Genomic DNA, 20,842 nt, shown 5'->3' with positions numbered 1-20,842 from the left:
GACCCAAGTCAGAACTTCCAAGTTAGACATCCAAAACTTGGTCAAATCATGATCTGAAGGTACGGCTGTGCTCATGGTGGTGAGGTGAGTTCAATGGTGGTGTTTTTGGGTTCCAACTAGGAGCCTTGATGGTTGTTTCTGTGAGTTGCATAGAGAAGAGAGTGAGAGAGTGTTTACGAGAAGAGATAAGAGAAGGAGAGAGAATGAGTGCTCCTGATTAGTTTAGTGAGAGTGAGGGTGTGAAGTATGATTGGTGCCAAATTTAAGGGATGGCACTTGATTGGGCGATATGGTCTCAGAAAAAAGAGTGGAAGTAAGGGTTTTAAGGGATTTGATTGGTGGTTTGTGTGAAGAAAGGGGGAACACGGGACAATTTTTAAAAAGGAAAAGAGATAGGGTTTTTAGATTTACACAGTAACAAGTACTTAGAAAATCTATCCCCTTATCTAATATAGTGTTTCTAACACTGATTGATAAGTATACATTTGTGTACAATTTTACCCATTGTAACGTACTTCAAATGAGCATAACTTTTTCGTTACAAATCCAATTTGGGTTTAACTCACGCTCACTAGTTCGTAACAACGCGTACTATTTAATTATGATAGCGTTTTAGATTTACACAGTAGCAATTACTCAGAAAGTCTATCCCCTTATCTAAGACAGTGTTTCTAACACCGATTGATTAGTACACATGCGTGTACAATTTTACTCATTGTAACGTACCTCAAATGAGCGTAACTTTTTCGTTACAAATCGAATTTGGGTCTAACTCGCGCTCACTCGTTCATAACAACGTGTACTATTTAATTACGATAGCGTTTCAGATTTACAAAGTAGCAAGTACTCAGAAAATCTATCCCCTTATCTAATACAGTGTTTCTAACACTGATTGATTAGTACACATGCGTGTACAATTCACCCGTTGTAACGTACTTCAAATGAACGTAACTTTTTCGTTACAAATCCAATTCAGGTCTAACTCGCACTCACATGTTCGTAACAATGAGTACTATTAATTACGATAGCGAGAAAAATAATTTAAAGTTGCATAATCACATCCATGTCACTTTTCCAACAAGGGCATAAATGTCAATTCACATACTCGGGGAGAATTTGCGTTGGAAATTACAGACGGGTCATCACATTAAAATGTTCATAAAATTAAATTAAGATAATCTACATAATTTTTTTTTTAAGTTACTTTTAGAAAACAATTATCCTAAGTTCATTTTTAATAATCTATGGCAAAAAATAGCTCAAAAGGATGAAAACCAAAAAACTATTTATGAGTTAAAACTAAAATTTTTATTTTTTGAGTTAACAATTTTAAGTTTTAATAGATATCTTAGCGTGGTGCATTACCCCCTTCCCGCTTTATCATCCACCGCTGTCCCCACACACCTCAATACCACCGTCCAATCAAACAACACGAATCCAAAACAACGGTCCAGATTTCCGACCCTACAGATAGCATATGGTCGCATCACACATCATCCTTGCCTTTATGCTCCTCGAATATTTGATCTCCCTCATTTCTCCGAATATAAAATCCACCTGAGCCTCTAGAGGAAGGCTCTCTGTCCTCTTATCTCTTTTTTCACTCTCCAAAGCTCGAAGAGTCTCTCTTTTCTCTTCTAATTTCCCCGGCGTAGAGACACCAGCGAAGCTAGGGTTCCGGCGAGGATGGTGGTTCTTCTCTCAACCCTCGCGACGGAGATTGTGATCCCCGTCGCCGCCGTCGTGGGGATCGTGTTCTCGCTCGTCCAGTGGTACCTGGTCTCGCTCGTGAAGGTCACGCCCGAGCGCCAAGCGCCGCCGTCCGGCCCCAACAGTAACAAGAACGGCTACAATGACAACCTAATTGAGGAGGAGGAAGGCTTGAATGACCAAAACGTCGTCACTAAGTGCGCTGAGATACAGAACGCTATCTCTGAAGGTAGAGCTTAAATTTCTGAGCTTGGTTTAGATCTTTTGAGCTTTTTGTTAGATCTGGTGGTTCTCTTGGATTTTTGACAGTGTTGAGATATTTTTGTTACCTCCAACAGTGCAGGAGCTTTAGACTGTTTGTTTGTTTGCTCAGAAACCGCACGAAATGAAAGGAAAATTCATAATTTACAGCTCTTAGCTAGCGTTTGGTTGCTGAGAAACAAGGAGAAATTGGACGGAAAAATAATTAGTAGTTCAATTCAATTGTCAGTTTAAACTTAGTTTGAGTGCTCAAAATCTACTCTAATAAAAGAGAAAATTTGTCATTGCAATTTCTCGGCAGCCAAACAATGTTAAAGATGAATGGATATCCATGGAATTCTAGGGTTTATGTTAGCTCAAGTTTTGAGCTTTGGATTGCATATCTGACTCTGAGTTGGGTCTTCTTCAAGGTTTGCTTTTGCGTTTTGTTAAACAGATTGTTTAATTTTTTAATGTTTATTTTAATTATCCAGATCTAGTTTTATACTGGGAAGAATATCCTAATACTAATAATACAGCTTTATCTTCTCAATCTTAGTGTTATTGTGATAAATGGCAGTTAATAATTTTGTCCTATGTTAATACAGTCATTTGCTTTTTTGGGTGTTATCTTTAGGGTTTAGGGGTTTGCTATCCACACATCCTATTTTACTTCTCAAACACCTTTGATAATTTATGTCCGTTGATCTTCTTTAATTCATTTGATCTGACGGTCGAAAATTAAAAAGGTATGTAAGAAGTAAAATAGGATGTGTGGATATCACACTCCTATCTTTATTGTTACTAGCAGAGTGCCCATATTTTGTATATGTGAATAATCGCCCATCTTCTTCCACGTTTTCCTCAAGTACAACTGTTTCAGTTCATTCAAACTATCAAAAAAAAATATCATGATTTCACTTATATGTATGAAAAAAATAATGGCGGAACAATTTCTTTTAGTAACTGTCATATTTTTATCTTATGTAAATATATTGATACAAAATTACTATTTTGCTCTTCTTATGTAAATATTGTGAATAAAAGTGAGACAAAATAAAAAAAAAGAAGAAAAAAGTTCAAAAGATATAAAATTACTATTTTACCCTCCTCATGTCAACCTATACCCACACCCCTATCATTATTGTTTTTAACAGAGAGCCTATATTTTGTGTATTTGAACAATCGCCCACGTTCTCCTCAAATACAACTGTTTCAGTTCATTCAAACTATTCAAAAAATATCATGATTTCACTTACATATATGAAAAAAATAATGGTGGAACAATTTCATTTAATAACTGCCATATTTTTATCTTATGTAAATATTTTACCGTTCTTATATAAATGTTGTGTATAAAAGTGAGACAAAATTAAAAAAAAGGCAAAAAGTTCAAAAGATATAAAATTACTATTTTACCTTTCTCATGTCAACCTTATGGATAAAAAATGAGGGTAAAATAGGAAAAATAGGAACAAAAAGTTGACAAGCCCTTAATAAACCCTTAATTAATAAAATAGATTAGTATGTGCACAGCACGTGTCTCGCAAGTGAGCAATATCTTGTAGCATGTGGTTGGGCATCTTACAGTATAAAATTAAGGTTATTTTTATTTTCTTGTTTTATGGGTACTGTGTTGTTGTCGGGAGCATAATTTATTTGATTTTTGTTTATGAATTAAAGTTCCTTTTTTTTTTTTTTTTTTTTTTTGTTTTTTTTCCGATTTGAATTATTATACAAAGATACGTGGCGAGTTACATTATTTTTCCTACAATTTAGCAATTTGGCAGCAGCATAGATCTCGAACTTTTGGTATTTAGCATGTTAATGCAGTTGAACAAAGTATGCGTTTTAAGGATGGTATTCTCACTATTTAAAGTATAGATGACAAACGAAATACATATGTCATGAATGGTGGAACATATCATAAAATTTAACAGAACACGCAGTTATATGACTCGACATGATAATGTATAAAATGAGAAGTTGGGTTTGTGCATCGATTTGATTAGTAACTTGAGAACAACATTGAACATGGAGCGATGTACTACTATTTTTACTTTTCTAGCACTGATAGAGTGAGACACTACTGGTTCCAGCTTTTTGGTCCTTTACCGTTTTTATTTTTTTGGTTTTTGGAGTTCGGGTTTATTTAGATGTTCATAATCCAAGTGTATGCTCAGACGGTGTTATGCTTTTAGAAAATAAGGTATTTCTAGATATGTTAATACTGCAGGCAGATTTTATTAGCTTTTTATATAGTCTCCATTTTATTAATAAGCTCTGTATGCATGGCTGTACAGGTTCAACATCCTTTCTTTTCACTATGTATCAGTATGTTGGGGTCTTCATGGTTGTCTTTGCAATTCTGATCTTCCTCTTCCTTGGGTCTGTGGAGGGTTTCAGCACAAAGAGCCAGCCCTGCACGTATGATGCCAAAAAGACCTGCAAGCCAGCACTTGCAACTGCAATTTTCAGCACTGTAGCTTTTGTACTTGGTGGTATTACCTCTGTTCTGTCCGGTTTTCTTGGCATGAAAATTGCCACTTATGCCAATGCTAGGACAACATTGGAAGCCAGAAAAGGTGTTGGGAAGGCCTTTATTACTGCATTTAGGTCTGGTGCAGTTATGGGTTTTCTCCTTGCTGCAAATGGTCTTTTGGTACTTTTCATTACTATCAATCTCTTTAAGCTGTACTATGGTGATGACTGGGAAGGACTTTTTGAGTCCATTACTGGCTATGGTCTCGGTGGATCATCCATGGCTCTCTTCGGGAGAGTCGGTGGTGGTATCTATACCAAGGCGGCTGATGTTGGGGCTGACCTGGTAGGAAAAGTTGAAAGAAACATTCCTGAAGATGACCCAAGAAACCCAGCTGTAAGCGATATCAATTTTACTCTTAAATTTTGTTCTTGGGATATAATAATGGGGTTTTGACATTCAAGTTTTTGGTTTAACTTTCAGGTGATTGCTGACAATGTTGGTGACAATGTTGGGGATATTGCTGGTATGGGATCTGATCTTTTTGGCTCATATGCCGAATCATCTTGTGCTGCCCTGGTTGTTGCTTCCATTTCCTCATTTGGAATCAACCATGAGTTCACCTCTATGTTGTATCCTCTCCTTGTCAGTTCTGTTGGCATCATTGTTTGTTTAATCACAACCCTTTTTGCCACCGATTTCTTTGAGATCAAGGCTGTCAAGGAAATTGAACCAGCTTTGAAAAAGCAGCTTATCATCTCCACTGTTCTCATGACTATTGGAATTGCAATTGTAAGCTGGATTGCTCTGCCATCATCCTTCACAATTTTCAATTTTGGAGTTCAGAAAGTTGTTAAAAACTGGTAAGTTCTGTGTAAGTTCAGACACGTGTTTCCTTTAATTGCCAAACCACAAAATTAAGGTTTATTTTATTACTAGCGCTTGGTCTATCAAGTTGTAATTACTCTTGATTTGTTTATGTTGAGTACCATGGATGAGCTATCAATTGAGTTGGCGTGTTGTTTGTCATTGATGTAATTTGGCTTTGCAGGCAGTTGTTCTTGTGTGTGGCTGTTGGTCTTTGGGCTGGACTCATTATTGGGTTCGTCACCGAGTATTATACTAGCAATGCATACAGGTGCTAAATATACTTGACAATACTGCCCCTTTTTACTGCTTTCACTTCCCGTCTTGACTCATCCTTTTATGTTCACAGCCCGGTGCAAGATGTTGCTGATTCCTGCAGGACTGGTGCTGCTACCAATGTTATCTTTGGGCTTGCTCTGGGATACAAATCAGTCATCATTCCAATTTTTGCTATTGCAGTCAGTATTTATGTTAGTTTTAGCTTTGCTGCTATGTATGGCATTGCAGTGGCTGCACTTGGGATGCTGAGCACCATTGCTACCGGGTTGGCCATTGATGCTTATGGGCCCATCAGTGACAATGCTGGAGGCATTGCTGAAATGGCTGGCATGAGCCATAGAATCCGTGAGAGAACTGATGCTCTAGATGCTGCTGGGAATACCACTGCAGCTATTGGAAAGGTATAATTGACGTACTTTCAGAGTGTACCGTGCCTTTTACCTTTTACCTTTTACCTTCAGTGTGAATTAGATGCCGGTTTGCTTCTGTTTGGCCTGTTTCTGAAGTTGAAAAACACACCAATAACATGGTATACTGTTTTTGTTTTCTCAAAAAAAAAGTACGCCCTTGTGTTTTGAAAGTTGACTGCAAAGTCCTACGGTTAAATTTGATTCTATATTTTGCCACCGTTTCTGTTTGGCCTGTTTCTGAAGTTGAAAAACACACCAATAACATGGTATACTGTTTTTGTTTTCTCAAAAAAAAAAGTATGCCCTTGTGTTTTGAAAGTTGACTGCAAAGTCCTACGGTTAAATTTGATTCTATATTTTGCCACCGTTATTGGCAGTTCTAGTTATTCAGGAACTTGATCAGCTAATACTGCCATATTTAGTATAACGGTCTTTGTTTATTACTGCTTCGTGTTTGTTTTCCTTTGGCTCGTCTTTATGGAACCTACTTTTACAGTGCTTAGCTAACTCAAAATGCCCTCCTATGAGAGAGATGATGTGCTTGGATGTTTCTATTTTTTTCCTGACTTCACAGTGAAAGGGTCTTTCTGATTGATCAATGAATTATTTTATTGTAGGGATTTGCCATTGGATCTGCTGCTCTGGTGTCTTTGGCTCTTTTTGGCGCCTTTGTGAGTCGTGCAGCAATCTCAACCGTTGATGTCTTAACCCCAAAGGTCTTTATTGGACTTATCGTGGGTGCAATGCTTCCTTACTGGTTCTCTGCCATGACCATGAAGAGTGTGGGAAGTGCAGCGCTAAAAATGGTTGAGGAAGTCCGCAGGCAGTTCAATACCATTCCAGGTCTCATGGAGGGTACTGCTAAGCCCGATTATGCTACCTGCGTCAAGATCTCCACTGATGCATCCATCAAGGAGATGATTCCACCAGGTGCCCTTGTCATTCTTACACCTCTCATTGTTGGAACATTCTTCGGTGTGGAGACCCTATCCGGTGTCCTGGCTGGTTCCCTTGTTTCTGGCGTGCAGGTATTGTTGAACTTCAATGACTAGGCATATTTATGATTGCTGGTTTATTTATTTCCAGTAATCAATATGAAATTTCGGAATCAACTGATTTGACTACATTTGTTTGTCTATCAGATAGCAATATCTGCTTCTAACACTGGCGGTGCATGGGACAATGCTAAGAAGTACATTGAGGTCAACATTTGATTCTTTATTCTAAGTCGTGTTTCTCCTCCCAATGTTGGAAGAGGTCCTAAGTTTCCCGTTGATCAGTTGTTTAAATTTTGAAACATATCATTTCGTTAGTTTGGTTTTTTTGGGTTTGGATTTCAGGCTGGTGCTTCAGAGCATGCAAGGAGCCTTGGGCCGAAGGGTTCAGACCCACACAAGGCAGCAGTGATTGGTGACACCATTGGAGACCCACTCAAGGACACCTCAGGGCCATCACTCAACATCCTCATTAAGCTCATGGCGGTGGAGTCCCTCGTGTTTGCTCCCTTCTTCGCCACTCACGGAGGCCTACTTTTCAAGATCTTTTGAGGAGGGAAGAGGGAAGAAGTGGTTGATGACCGTTGTATGAGGGGGAAAATGGCCTTATATATCATTTTGTTCGATTTTTGGTCGGCGGAGGTTTTATTAACTTTTGTTTGTACCAGTATCCCTCTTCCCTCCTCCGTCCTTAGCCAGTGTTTCAGTTAAATTGCCAACTCTGAGAATTAATGACGAAAATTAGATGTACCGAAATGAAATGTTGTATGAAATTAGGGTTCGAACTTGAACTCTAAATTTCAATTTTTTCCCCAAATTATGGTAGCAACTGGCGACGTTGGGAATCATGGATTTTAATTACGATTTTAACACAATTTGTATATGGTAATTAACTCAAACTGGTTGGCGTTGTGTTGAACGTGAATAATACACAAAACAAAATTGCATAATTTCGTAAGTTTTTTCTCTTTCTCGAAGAAAGATTAGACAAAATATTCACCTTTGTTTTTTGTTTGGTAATAAACCTATTGAATTTCAGCTATCTGAAGTTCTGAACTCTATTTTTCTATTTTTCAAGTCACGTTTCATTTTTGCAGAAGATTAGACTAATCAAATATGAGTGAGGTATCTAATCGTGCGCAAAGAATTGACCTACATATTATTTTGTAAATACGGTCAGGCGGTATAGATCGTAAAAGAACATGGAGTGAACCACAACTAGTCTCAATTTCCTGTAAAAAAATAGGAATCGCTCTCTTAAGGGAACATACCTCAGAAATATAATACGTGAAGGATAGATAATACATAGCACTCGCTAGTGTTAGTCTATGTACTCACCTTCTAGTTTAGTCTAATTAAAAAAAAAAACAAAAACGATAGGTGTTCACTTTCTAGTTTACTTATTTTATTTTATTTTAAACAAACGATATTATCTACACTAAAAAGAGGTGGTGGACTTAGGGCTGGTTTGGTATTGCTGTGCTTTGAAAAAAAACTGCTTCTGTTGTGCTGTGAGAATAAGTAACTGTGAAATAAAGCAGCAGAGTGTTTGGTAAACTTTTTTTATAAAAGTGCTTTTGAAAAAAAAAAAAAAAAAAAAAAGCAGTATTATAGTGTTTGGTAAACTTTTATGTAAAATAGATGTGAAAAAAAGTCGGTTTTTCAAAGCTGGGTTTTGCAGCTTCTTGTTTTTGGCTTTTTTTCACCCAAAACTGTGAAAAAAAGTTGAAGCTGAATGTTTACCAAACACAAAAACAGCTCCCAGCTTTTTTTGATACCAGCATTTTTTAGAATCACCTCAGTATCAAACCAGGCCTTAGCCTCACAATGAGCTAGTAATAATTTGGTTCAAATTTGCCTTTGGTGAGAATCGAACCTAAGACTCTCATTTACAGGTGAAGAGGAATACTACTAGGTATTCACTTTCTGGTTTAGCCTAATAAATTAATGACATGCCCATTATTTTTCAAAACACTAAAACACGTGTAAATTCATTATTGGATAAAATCAAAAGGTAGATACTCCCTAGTGAGTACCCAAGTATTTTATATACATGTGAATGCAACCTTAGAGTGAATGCAACGCAATTGCAAGTTATTGGAAAATTTGCTTAGGCTTGATAAACCAGTGTATACCTAATGAAAGATATTGCCAAATTCAACCTTTTCCCGCCAAAAGATAAATCTTAAGGTTATATTTGAACGAGGGATTGAGACCAAAAGTTACAAAAGTTCTTATAGTCAAGACTATGAGTTTTGTCTTATTGTTTAACAACTAGATAAATAATTCGTAATTTGATAGGAGCATATTTATGAAACTTATTTAGCTTGTTTTCTTGCATTTACATATCTAATTTCTACTTGTTATAGTGTTTTAAGCTATTTTCGTATGTTTTCAGGTTCAATTGACAAAGTTGGCAAGAAAGTGCAATTTGGAGCATTTTAGAGCAGTTTTGGGCTTGGAATGGATTGCACATGCATGGAGCAAGGTGGATGGACGAATTTGAAGATCAAGAGAGGCTAGGAATGTGCTTAATATCTGGAGAAACAAATTTGGAAGCATTGAAGATAAGGAATCAGCTACAAAGAAGGAACATTATCCAAACAACCTTATCTTATCCAAACCTTAGCCAACCTTATCTTATCTTATCCTAACCTAATCTTATTCCACCTTAATTCTAGCTGCAAAGAGGACTTAATTTCAAATTAATACACATAAAAACCTGGTTCTAGAAGGCCTATCTCTTCTCCTAAAAAGGTGCCGCAACATCCCTTCCAGAAACTCTAGAATCTGCCTCAGGTTGCATCCTTGTTGGAGTGGGTTGTGTAATCCTTTTAATACATGAATTTGTATCATATCAATCCCTCTCCAATCATGACATTGGTGCCGCATCCCTGCCCTATAAATACCCCATCATTCACCACAATTCAAACCACCCTATACCATCAGATCACCACACCATCCACCACCCATCATTCACCATAATTCACAACACAGATCCCCACTGTGCCACAACAAGGAAGGAAGGAAAAGCCACCTAGAGCCGTGCTTGCCATTTAAGACGTTGGATTGTTGGAGCGTTTCTAGGTGTATTCTATTCTTTGTTTTCAATGTTTAAATTTAATTATTTTGGTTTTGCAAACATGAGGAACTAAATTCGTTTTGCTAGAGGAGACTTTGAAACCATGATTATATTTGCAATATGAATTGATTACCTCCAGTTGTGATCTACAGTTTATAGACAAAACAAGTGTGGGGGAAGGTTTTTCGTTGGAGATTTAGAAGGTTGTACTTGTAGTGTGCCAAAAAAAAAAAAGAAAGTTAAAAAAAGAAAGAAAAAAGAAGAAAAAGTTGAGAAAAGAAAGGAGAAGAGTTGAGAAATAAGTGAGAATGAACTCATAAGTATTGGTTGTTGAAGAAAAGGTCCAAAAGTTTGAATCTGGCCCTAAGTGTTGTGTGAATCTTCCCTTCGTGTTTAGAGTTGATTTCTGCATTCAAAAGTGAATTCTAAGTGTTTATTTCATTACTTTGCTTACTATTGCTTTAAGAACTTTTGTTTATCCTTACCTTTCTTTGTTAGCCAATACCTTAGCCCCGTTACAACCCTTAGACTTCGATCTTGATTGTTATGTGTTTCAATACGTGGAGTTTAAAATTGATATGAGCATATGGTATCCCTGGTTCTCGCGTCTAAGTAGTGGCATTCCATTCATGAGATCATATACATGTTAATAATTCTAGAAAGTGCCTTCTTTGTTATGACATATGTGAGTGTTAGTCTACATGTTTACATCAATCTTCTCACATATACTTAGTGTAGGGAGTGTAGTCAGAAAATTTGTGATAAAATAGAGAGTATATCATGTGAGGAATTGAGGGATTCTCTAAGGCATGTTACTACATTCAAAATGTTGTTTTAATTGATTAAATGCGAGCTAGTGAGTGATGACTACGGTTAATATATGCCCGAGGGTAGGGATAGCTAAAATTTGTGGGAGTAGTGATTTTTAACATGTCATGTTGCATTGAAAGTCCCTGAGGCAATTGTTGGAAGGTTTAGGTTGTGTTTTGTTTTCTTTGTTTTGCTCGGGGACTAGCAAAAGCTAAGTGTGGGGGAATTTGATAGGAGCATATTTATGCGACTTAGTTAGCTTGTTTTCTTGCATTTACATAGCTAATTTCTACTTGTTGTAGTGTTTTAAGCTATTTTCGTGTGTTTTTAGGTTCAATTGACAAAGTTGGCAAGAAAGTGCAATTTGGAGCATTTTGAGAGCAGTTTTGGGCTTGGAATGGATTGCACATGCATGGAGCAAGGTGGATGGACGAATTTGAAGATCAAGAGAGGCTAGGAATGTGCTTAATATCTGGAGAAACAAATTTGGAAGCATTGAAGATAAGGAATCAGCTACAAAGAAGGAACATTATCCAAACAACCTTATCTTATCCAAACCTTAGCCAACCTTATCTTATCTTATCCTAACCTAATCTTATTTCACCTTAATTCCAGCTGCAAAGAGGACTTAATTTCAAATTAATACACATAAAAACCTGGTTCTAGAAGGCCTTTCTCTTCTCCTAAAAAGGTGCCACAACATCCCTTCCAGAAATTGTAGAATCTGCTGCAGGTTGCATCCTTGTTGAAGTGGGTTATGTAATCTTTTTTCTACATGAATTTGTATCATATCAATCCCTCTCCAATCATGACATTGGTGCCGCATCCCTGCCCTATAAATACCCCATCTTTCACCACAATTCAAACCACCCTCTACCATTAGATCACCACACCATCCACCACCCATTCATAACACAAATCCCCATTGTGCCGTAGCAAGGAAGGAAGGAGGAGCCACCTGGAGCTGTGCTTGCCATTCAAGACGTTGGATTGTTGGAGCGTTTCTAGGTGTATTCTATTCTTTGTTTTCAATGTTTAAATTTAATTATCTTTGTTTTGTGAACATGAGGAACTAAATTCGTTTTGGCTAGAGGAGACTTTGAAACCATGATTATATTTGCAATATGAATTGATTACCTCCAGTCGTGATTTCATAAATCATGAATGCAATGTACTTAACTATTTGATTGATAACTTATTCTTGTATGTTGATTAAGGATGCATACTTAGTTTGCATGCATGAGTTTGATGCTAGAATATAAGGGAGTTTCACCTAATCGTTATGAACTTATATTCATAAGTAGTGAAGGTTGCTAGTCAATCGTGTTAAGTAGATTGCTGGTAGGAGTATCATGATGTTCATAGTTACGAATGCCCTGTCAATGCTTATGATTTTCACAAAGCTTAATGTGAAGGAAGATTTGTGAAAAACAAGTTCATTTGAGCAACATCAACAACATGCAATTAACAATTAAAAGGCGGAATCATGTTTATATGCACTCAAAAACAAAACTTAACCCATGAACTTCAAAGCCTAGTAGATAGGTGAACCAAGACTCAACTCAAAACAAAGTGAGTTGAGAAATCAATACCTTTGTAGATTCCTCTTTGCATAAGCAAAGGCTAATCACCCAAAGAGAGGGCCTTCATTCCTTGCATCTTAGATCCATGGATTTGGATGGATGAAAAGGTTTCTCCAAGTTCCCAAAATTGAGAACCTCTAAGTCTCCACACCAAGGCATATTGTAGAAGAAATGAGTAACCTTCGAGGAGTTTGATTGCTAGATGATCCCTCCAAGGTGGCCGGCCTCTTTGAAAGCAAAGGGAGGTTTGTGTTGTCATCTTTACTCCTAAGAAAAACCCTAAGGATGAAATGGCTATAAAGATGTCTTTATACCACCTCACAATGGAGTGGCAAACTTGCAATTAAGCCAAGTTCACTACCCTCCTCTAAATGGCCGGCCTAAGGGGATTTATTGGGCTATTTGGGCCTTTGTGAATCATTATTCATTAAGTTGTCATACAACTTAAGTCAATGGACTTGACGTTCGAAGCCCATTGGGCCTTAAGGTCCAAAACTATCCCGAGGTCTTTAACGAACTTATTCGTTTGATTAATTAACATATTAATTAATCCTTGCCATAAATAATTAAACCATTTAATTATTCTTACTCATCTTCGTTGAATCTTCAATCTCTACCTTACACGGTGTACGATCCATTAGGTTCCTTTTAGCGAGGCAGTGGGCGATTCAAACTCTTTCAAATCGATTGTGAATTGAAACTTACTTTCAATTCTCCCGTTAGTGATAATACACTTTTAGGGCTTCCACAAACCATGGTTGACGCCTAGCAGCATGTCATGGTTACCCAAGCTAATCAGAAGAGGTGGAGAACCTATTCAGTTTTAGGATTACAAATGCAATACGGTCTTTCTCTAATACAATACTCTTGACCACATTGTTTGGTTTGATAGTTTATTCATGTCTACTATCCAATGTGAGTCTTGTGCTTATATGATTACCTTGAATGTGATTTGGAACACATTCCTAAATCTCATTCATACTTTGGCCAAAGATTCTTAATCATATCATAGAGTATTCTCCCTCAAATAGTTTGAAGGTTAGAGATCCCTTGTTGCGCATTCACTTGCCTCCATGGCTAAGTGGCTTAACCCCAACGATGCCGTGGACACCCTCCTGATGGAGTGACTTTGACATAATCAAAGATTAAGGACCTAACCACAAGACAACTGTGATGCCTCAGGTCAAAAGACTAATTTGCATTATCCCAACCATGAGTTCTCATGTGACATGAATATGAGAACTCTTCGTTGATCGTGTTCAGTGAACTCATTCTCTATTGAGCACCTACGTACTTGTCTTGATGTCACACACACCAATGACTCGAGACTAGTCACTCTCCCTGAGAGAAGACATAGCACGTACTGATCTTAACGGACTGTCAATGCCCAATTGACAATCCTATGATCATGAACGTTTAGGATGTGTCAACGAAAGAATGGTCTCATGAATCTAACTTCTTTAGATCGCATTCTTCCAATCACATATTCCTTGGACTTATCGTTTAAGCATATAACATTTATATGAGACGGCTCAAACAATAATGTTTGCCCTTAATATTAAACTAGATTAGTTTAACATGTGAAATGTCCATAAAGTATCATCATACGCTTGGTTTTAGGGCACATTTCCAACAATCTCCCACTTGCACTAGAGCCAATCAGCTTAGTCATCAGTGATGATACCTCTTCTGTAGTCATTTCATAAATGGCTGAGTAGTAGGCCTAGACAATGGATATCTATATGTTATCCATAGAAGCAACCTTGAGAATAACGACGTCACCATTATACATGATTCTCAATCATGTGGTTCAGTCTCTCATTTGAGTTCGGACCTTGATGAGACCTTGATTCCCTGGCTTGAGCTATCGCCCCATTAGTGTCATACACTTTCTGGTTGGAACCGAATAGAGAGTTCATAAATGAACTTTCCCATCCAAACAACATTGTTGTAAACTTCTATATGGCAATATATTTTGCAATCATAATGGAACACACTAAAGTCATTACTTTAATGTTTCCATCCAAATACCTTTTAGTCATAATAAAGAGATATCTGTTTATCTCTTCATTCATAATGAAGAAATATCCAATGATGGATTAGATTCATAATCTAATACATTTACGCTTCCATTACGTTACTCTAATTCTTTCTCAATTATTGAGTAATATATCCTTTAGTATTTCTCAAATACTTAAGGACTCACTTGACAGTTGCCATGGTTCTGATCCTGGGCTTGCACTGATATTGTCTTGTACCTTTCTAGGTACATCTTATATCAATGTTTTTCATACAGTATGAAATACATAAATCACCTTTCTGCTTATGCATAAAGGATTCTATTTACGCATTATTTCTTTGGGAGTCAAAGGGTACATTCCCTTTGAGAAGAACAACTTCCTAGTCTCACTAGAATTATCATTCTAATTGAAGTTTATCATCAAATGAGAAACTTCCTAGCATCTCTTGTCTATTTTAGGGATTGATATAATCCAATTATATCTTGAAATATATCATTATAGATTTCCATTCCATTATATAGACTATATCTCCCATATACATTCTATCGTTATAGAATAACTTTAACGAAGAAGTACTCTTTTCATTTCCAAAAATTAATATATCATATATATATATTTAAATTTAGGAATACGATTAACTCCCACTAATCTTTTGTAAACCTAGTAAACAAAAGATTCATTTACATCTTTATGAGAAATCAAACAATTGATCTTTTCTCATAAGACACTTATAGCTCCCACTAGCTTGCTAAGATCCATGATGGATGGATCTCTACAACTAACCTGTCTTGTGATTTATAGTTTTAGACATATATTATCAAGACTATCTTAATAATGGTTTCGGAAACCCATATTATGTCCAAACATTAAATCACCATTTAGTTGTAGCTAGCAATCTTCGAATTAATTGAAACCAAGACTACGTCAAAGATGGTTTCTTCAAAGTCAACCATTCTCTTTGAGTGTAGTCACCTTAAGCTACCAATTAGCTGTGAAGGTTTCATTATTTCGGGTCAAATGGTACTTTACCATTTCCTTGAGTATATATCGTATATACACTCAATGTAGTCATAAGGATTTTCATTCTTATTTCTTTCGAATTAAGAGGTGCAACTCTATGACATAGTCATAAAGTTCAAACCATTCAACTGAGACGGTTTATAAATCCTTCTGGACTACCTTGGAGCTTGTGGTATAGGAACTAGGTTGTCTTAGAAGTATATATCATATATATATGGGTAATTGATAATGTCCAACGAACTAAATCTTATTCATGTTCATTCTTCTCCTAATGGAGAAATTCATTATCTTACGATGCTACTTTCCTTGATATTTTTCAAGGAAATTAATCTAAAGTGTTACTTTTTCCTTGGATCAAATCTAAGGAGGTAAATACTTTAGACGTCTTACTCATCTACTTATATTTCTTGAATTCTTTGAAACCTTTTGCAAAGTATTCGGACTTGTGTTTATTCAAAATAAACTATAGTCCAACCGAGAGTGATCTTTGGTGAATGTCATACAACATGAGTAGTATTATGTTGTGGACAAGTGCCACTAACATCTAAGTGAATTAACCTCAACAACTTTGTGATTCTTTCTTCTTTCCAAAAGAATAAAGATTCGAACATTTCGCCTCTATACAATTTTAACAAGAAGGTATTGGATCCGGATCTAACGATCCAAAGCATCCATCTATGACCAACTCGTAACTTATGTTTTAGAGGTATCACAACTCAGTTGGGATTAGTCACTACCTTGCAACCTTTTGGGTTTTAAGCATCATCGTATTCTAAACAGTTAAACTACCACATCATCTCTACTATAGAGACAACCAATTTAAATTACAATAATCTAATTATTGATTAATAAAGAACAATGTTTTGTCAAACAAAACATTTATCCATCTCTACTATAGTGACGGATTTAAGTTCCTTAAAATTGGAATGTAAAGACAATCTTTAGTATTTTCCAATTTCTTTGGTAGTTCATATGAGGAAGTAAGTACAATCCGCTTTCGCAGAGATCTATATTTTATTCACTTTCTGAATGTGAAGTACTTTCTCTTCTCTCATTAATCTTCTACTTTTTATTAGCACACTTTTACAACAATTGTAAAACATAGTTACTAATACGGAATCAAGCATTCAAGTAGAAGAACCAACTGTTTTGAACTATTTCAAGAACATATTACAACACCTTCGAAAGGTGTGTTCTTGACACTTGCAAGACATTTCTTGCAAATACCCCTTCCAATGTCCATCCTTTCATAAAGAAAGTTTGTTCCCTTGGAGTTATTTTGCCTTCTTCATTTGACTTCTCCTTTGACTACAATAGTCATGGTCCCTAAACTCCCACTATCTCTCTTGAAACTTATTTCAATTGTGTTATACACATCAAACAATTTGGAGAGTGTGTGGTTATTGTTCACTATATAGTTTACAATAAACTTAGTGAACCATTAGGATAGGGACACAAAAGTGAAGTCCTTGCCTAATTTCCGTCTCGTTAAGTGGTTTAACACTTCAACACTCAATGATTCAAAATCATCATAAGTCCATGTTGATGGACTATTTTTGTCAACCAACCATTATGTTCTAAACATAATTACAAACTTTCAAGAGTTGTTCAAGGCAACTCTCATTTCTTCATACAACAATTTGTATTTGAAGAATTATGACATTAAAAGTGTTGTCCTTCTCATGTTAGACTTATCTAACATATTCTTCCAATGATACATTATCAATAGGAAGATTGTGAGGATGAGACTACTTAGTTACATCTACAAGCCATTAAAGACAATCTATGGGATTGTAGAACTAAGTCCGGAAATTAAAGCATTCAGCTTTTCTTTGTCAAGTTTTGGATAGCGTTTGCAAATATATTGGTAAACAAATACATAACGAATATAAATTGATTGATTTTAAGCCATTTGATTCGGGTCTTTAAATCAAATAGCACCACCCACTATTTTTGGCAAATTCCATATCCCTCATCGGAATTCGAGAGTTATATTGAACTCTTAGCGGGGCATGGGAGACTCACCATTACCAAGCCCACCTCAGAATTATATCATGTTGGTTAGCAAAAATAATGATGAGAGAATAACACTTTAGTCATTTACAACTCTTGTAATTACCCATCTAGTTTGGCCTCTAGAGAATGAATGCCTCAGAATTATATCATGTTGGCACCATTGCACTTAGTTAAGTTATTCCCACCATGCTTAGTTTATGTAGAGGTTCAAGCATAACCTCAGAATTATATCATGTTGGTCATACTCGTTGTCTACACTCACCTCATCATATGTTTATGGACTCCTCCTGGATGTAAGCACATACTTTGAACTTCCCCATTATAGGGTGAAGCCGGTGTACAAGTCACAAACGATTGGAGCCCACCACGGTGGAAGGCCTACGAAGAAATGTTCAAAGCATCTCTCGCTTATCAACTTAATAATGGTTTGGTTGAGGGTTTTAGGTCTCATCACATAAATATACATTTTAATCCAATTAAAACATTTTGGTCCTATTACAACTATTGGTCCATATGATTGATTTAGTAGTATATAATACTCCCACTATGCTTTTAAAACGGTTTTTAAAGCAAGACTATATGGTACTACTAACATAAGATTTGCATTCATTGATGGACTATATAGTTGCCTTAGGGCCTTAGGATGACTATGAACCTTTGATTCGATTCAACACGAGCCTAGTGTTGAATCTCGGTCTAGGGATGGTGATTGATTTTAGTTACGCGTTTAATCACATTAAGGCGTGTTGTCTTATTGGGCGTTGGACCCAACTACTCCAATTTCATGCATATCAAATAAAACAAGAAAGGAGTACTTCAAAGTAAATAAGAGCTTATGCTCTTTTACAACAATTGATCAAATCAAATTACTTTAAAGTAAAGAAGAGCTTATGCTCTTTTACAACAATTGATCATATCAAATTACAACCAAAATTTAATCTACACATTCCCATGGTTCAAACAAATTTGAAACGGCCTTTCACATAGCTCAATTATAGTAGGCTTAGGTTCATAATCACCCTTTCTTTAATTAATTAACGCTTTAACTAATTAAACTTGAATGCAACATTTTCATTTGGTTTTTGTATCCATAGAATTGATTTAAATGGAGCTAAATGAAATGAAAATCCAATTCTCATTTAAAGAGACAAAACAATTTTGTTCTCTACCTAATTTGGGCCATTTTGCAAAAACTTAAACTTTTGGGGTCACTTTGTAAAAACACAAAAGTCCACTACTTCATGTAATTACAACTAGAACCCAAAAATTTCCACAAAAGCTAAAACTTCATTAAAGGAGCAAAACAATTTGTCCTTTTAGTGATTTTGGACCTTTACGTAAAAACGTAAACTTTTGGGTCAAAGTACAAATACACAAAAGTATCAAAACTTTATGTAATTGCATAAAAGCCCCACAAGGACCCTTATTGAGTAGGGTGGCCGGTTTTGAAGCAAAGTATTAAAAAAAATTTCAAAGTTTTTGTAAGTGGGGTGTGTGAAATGGAATAAATCATTACACACCTACCCACTAAAATTTCTTTAATTTTTCAAAATAAATATCTAATATATTTAAACATAAGAAATATTTCAAAACAAAACTTTATGAAATAAATCAAAACTTTGAATCAAAACACCAAACCTTTTGTTCTTGGCAAGAACATATCAAGAACAATGAAGAACATTCATGAGAAACCCATAAGAGCTCCATGAACATTCTTCACCCAAAAACATCCCAAAACCACTCAAACTTAAGGGAAATAACATACAACCATACTAGGGTATATAGGGGTTCCAAAAGTCACTTTAAAACATTTTTAACAAGTCAAACAAGAACCCAAAAATCCACCCTTTGGATTTGGCCGAATTTCCCCAAAAACATGGCACCAAAATTTAGCTCCAAAATTCATGCTCATATGAACTACATCTACAACATTTGAGATGGCAAATTTTCTAACAAAATTTAAATTCAAAGAAGCAAGAATAAAGCTTGTAACAATTACAACATTCAAATCACAAACTATGAACTACAAAACCTAAAAGGATTCACCAACTACTAGACTTAGGCTCTTGATACCAATTGAAGGAAGATTTGTGAAAAACAAGTTCATTTGAGCAACATCAACAACATGCAATTAACAATTAAAAGGCGGAATCATGTTTATATGCACTCAAAAACAAAACTTAACCCATGAACTTCAAAGCCTAGTAGATAGGTGAACCAAGACTCAACTCAAAACAAAGTGAGTTGAGAAATCAATACCTTTGTAGATTCCTCTTTGCATAAGCAAAGGCTAATCACCCAAAGAGAGGGCCTTCATTCCTTGCATCTTAGATCCATGGATTTGGATGGATGAAAAGGTTTCTCCAAGTTCCCAAAATTGAGAACCTCTAAGTCTCCACACCAAGGCATATTGTAGAAGAAATGAGTGACCTTCGAGGAGTTTGATTGCTAGATGATCCCTCCAAGGTGGCCGGCCTCTTTGAGAGCAAAGGGAGGTTTGTGTTCTCATCTTTACTCCTAAGAAAAACCCTAAGGATGAAATGGCTATAAAGATGTCTTTATACCACCTCACAATGGAGTGGCAAACTTGCAATTAAGCCAAGTTCACTACCCTCCTCTAAATGGCCGGCCTAAGGGGATTTATTGGGCTATTTGGGCCTTTGTGAATCATTATTCATTAAGTTGTCATACAATTTAAGTCAATGGACTTGACGTTCGAAGCCCATTGGGCCTTAAGGTCCAAAACTATCCCGAGGTCTTTAACGAACTTATTCGTTTGATTAATTAACATATTAATTAATCCTTGCCATAAATAATTAAACCATTTAATTATTCTTACTCATCTTCGTTGAATCTTCAATCTCTACCTTACACGGTGTACGATCCATTAGGTTCCTTTTAGCGAGGCAGTGGGCGATTCAAACTCTTTCAAATCGATTGTGAATTGAAACTTACTTTCAATTCTCCCGTTAGTGATAATACACTTTTAGGGCTTCCACAAACCATTGTTGACGCCTAGCAGCATGTCATAGTTACCCAAGCTAATCAGAAGAGGTGGAGAATCTATTCAGTTTTAGGATTACAAATGCAATACGGTCTTTCTCTAATACAATACTCTTGACCACATTGTTTAGTTTGATAGTTTATTCATGTCTACTATCCAATGTGAGTCTTGTGCTTATATGATTACCTTGAATGTGATTTGGAACACATTCCTAAATCTCATTCATACTTTGGCCAAAGATTCTTAATCATATCATAGAGTATTCTCCCTCAAACAGTTTGAAGGTTAGAGATCCCTTGTTGCGCATTCACTTGCCTCCATGG

At 36.2% G+C, this 20,842-nt stretch overlaps 1 protein-coding gene across 1 annotated transcript; it reads left to right on the top strand.

Moving 5' to 3' along the window:
- The first annotated feature begins 1,501 nt into the window (after positions 1–1,501).
- LOC137738959 (pyrophosphate-energized vacuolar membrane proton pump) lies at positions 1,502–7,831 on the top strand. Its single transcript, XM_068478428.2, has 8 exons — positions 1,502–1,939; positions 4,254–4,828; positions 4,916–5,295; positions 5,484–5,570; positions 5,649–5,979; positions 6,606–7,016; positions 7,131–7,190; positions 7,329–7,831. The coding sequence occupies exons 1-8, from the start codon at positions 1,687–1,689 to the stop codon at positions 7,533–7,535; spliced, it is 2,304 nt and encodes a 767-aa protein (XP_068334529.2). The 5' UTR covers positions 1,502–1,686; the 3' UTR covers positions 7,536–7,831.
- Positions 7,832–20,842: the final 13,011 nt, after the last annotated feature.

This window comes from Pyrus communis, chromosome 9, assembly GCF_041283825.1.
Source record: "Pyrus communis isolate YQ-2024b chromosome 9, ASM4128382v1, whole genome shotgun sequence".
In the NCBI taxonomy this organism is placed as follows: domain Eukaryota; kingdom Viridiplantae; phylum Streptophyta; class Magnoliopsida; order Rosales; family Rosaceae; genus Pyrus; species Pyrus communis.
This window is presented reverse-complemented; position numbering and strand designations above follow the sequence as displayed.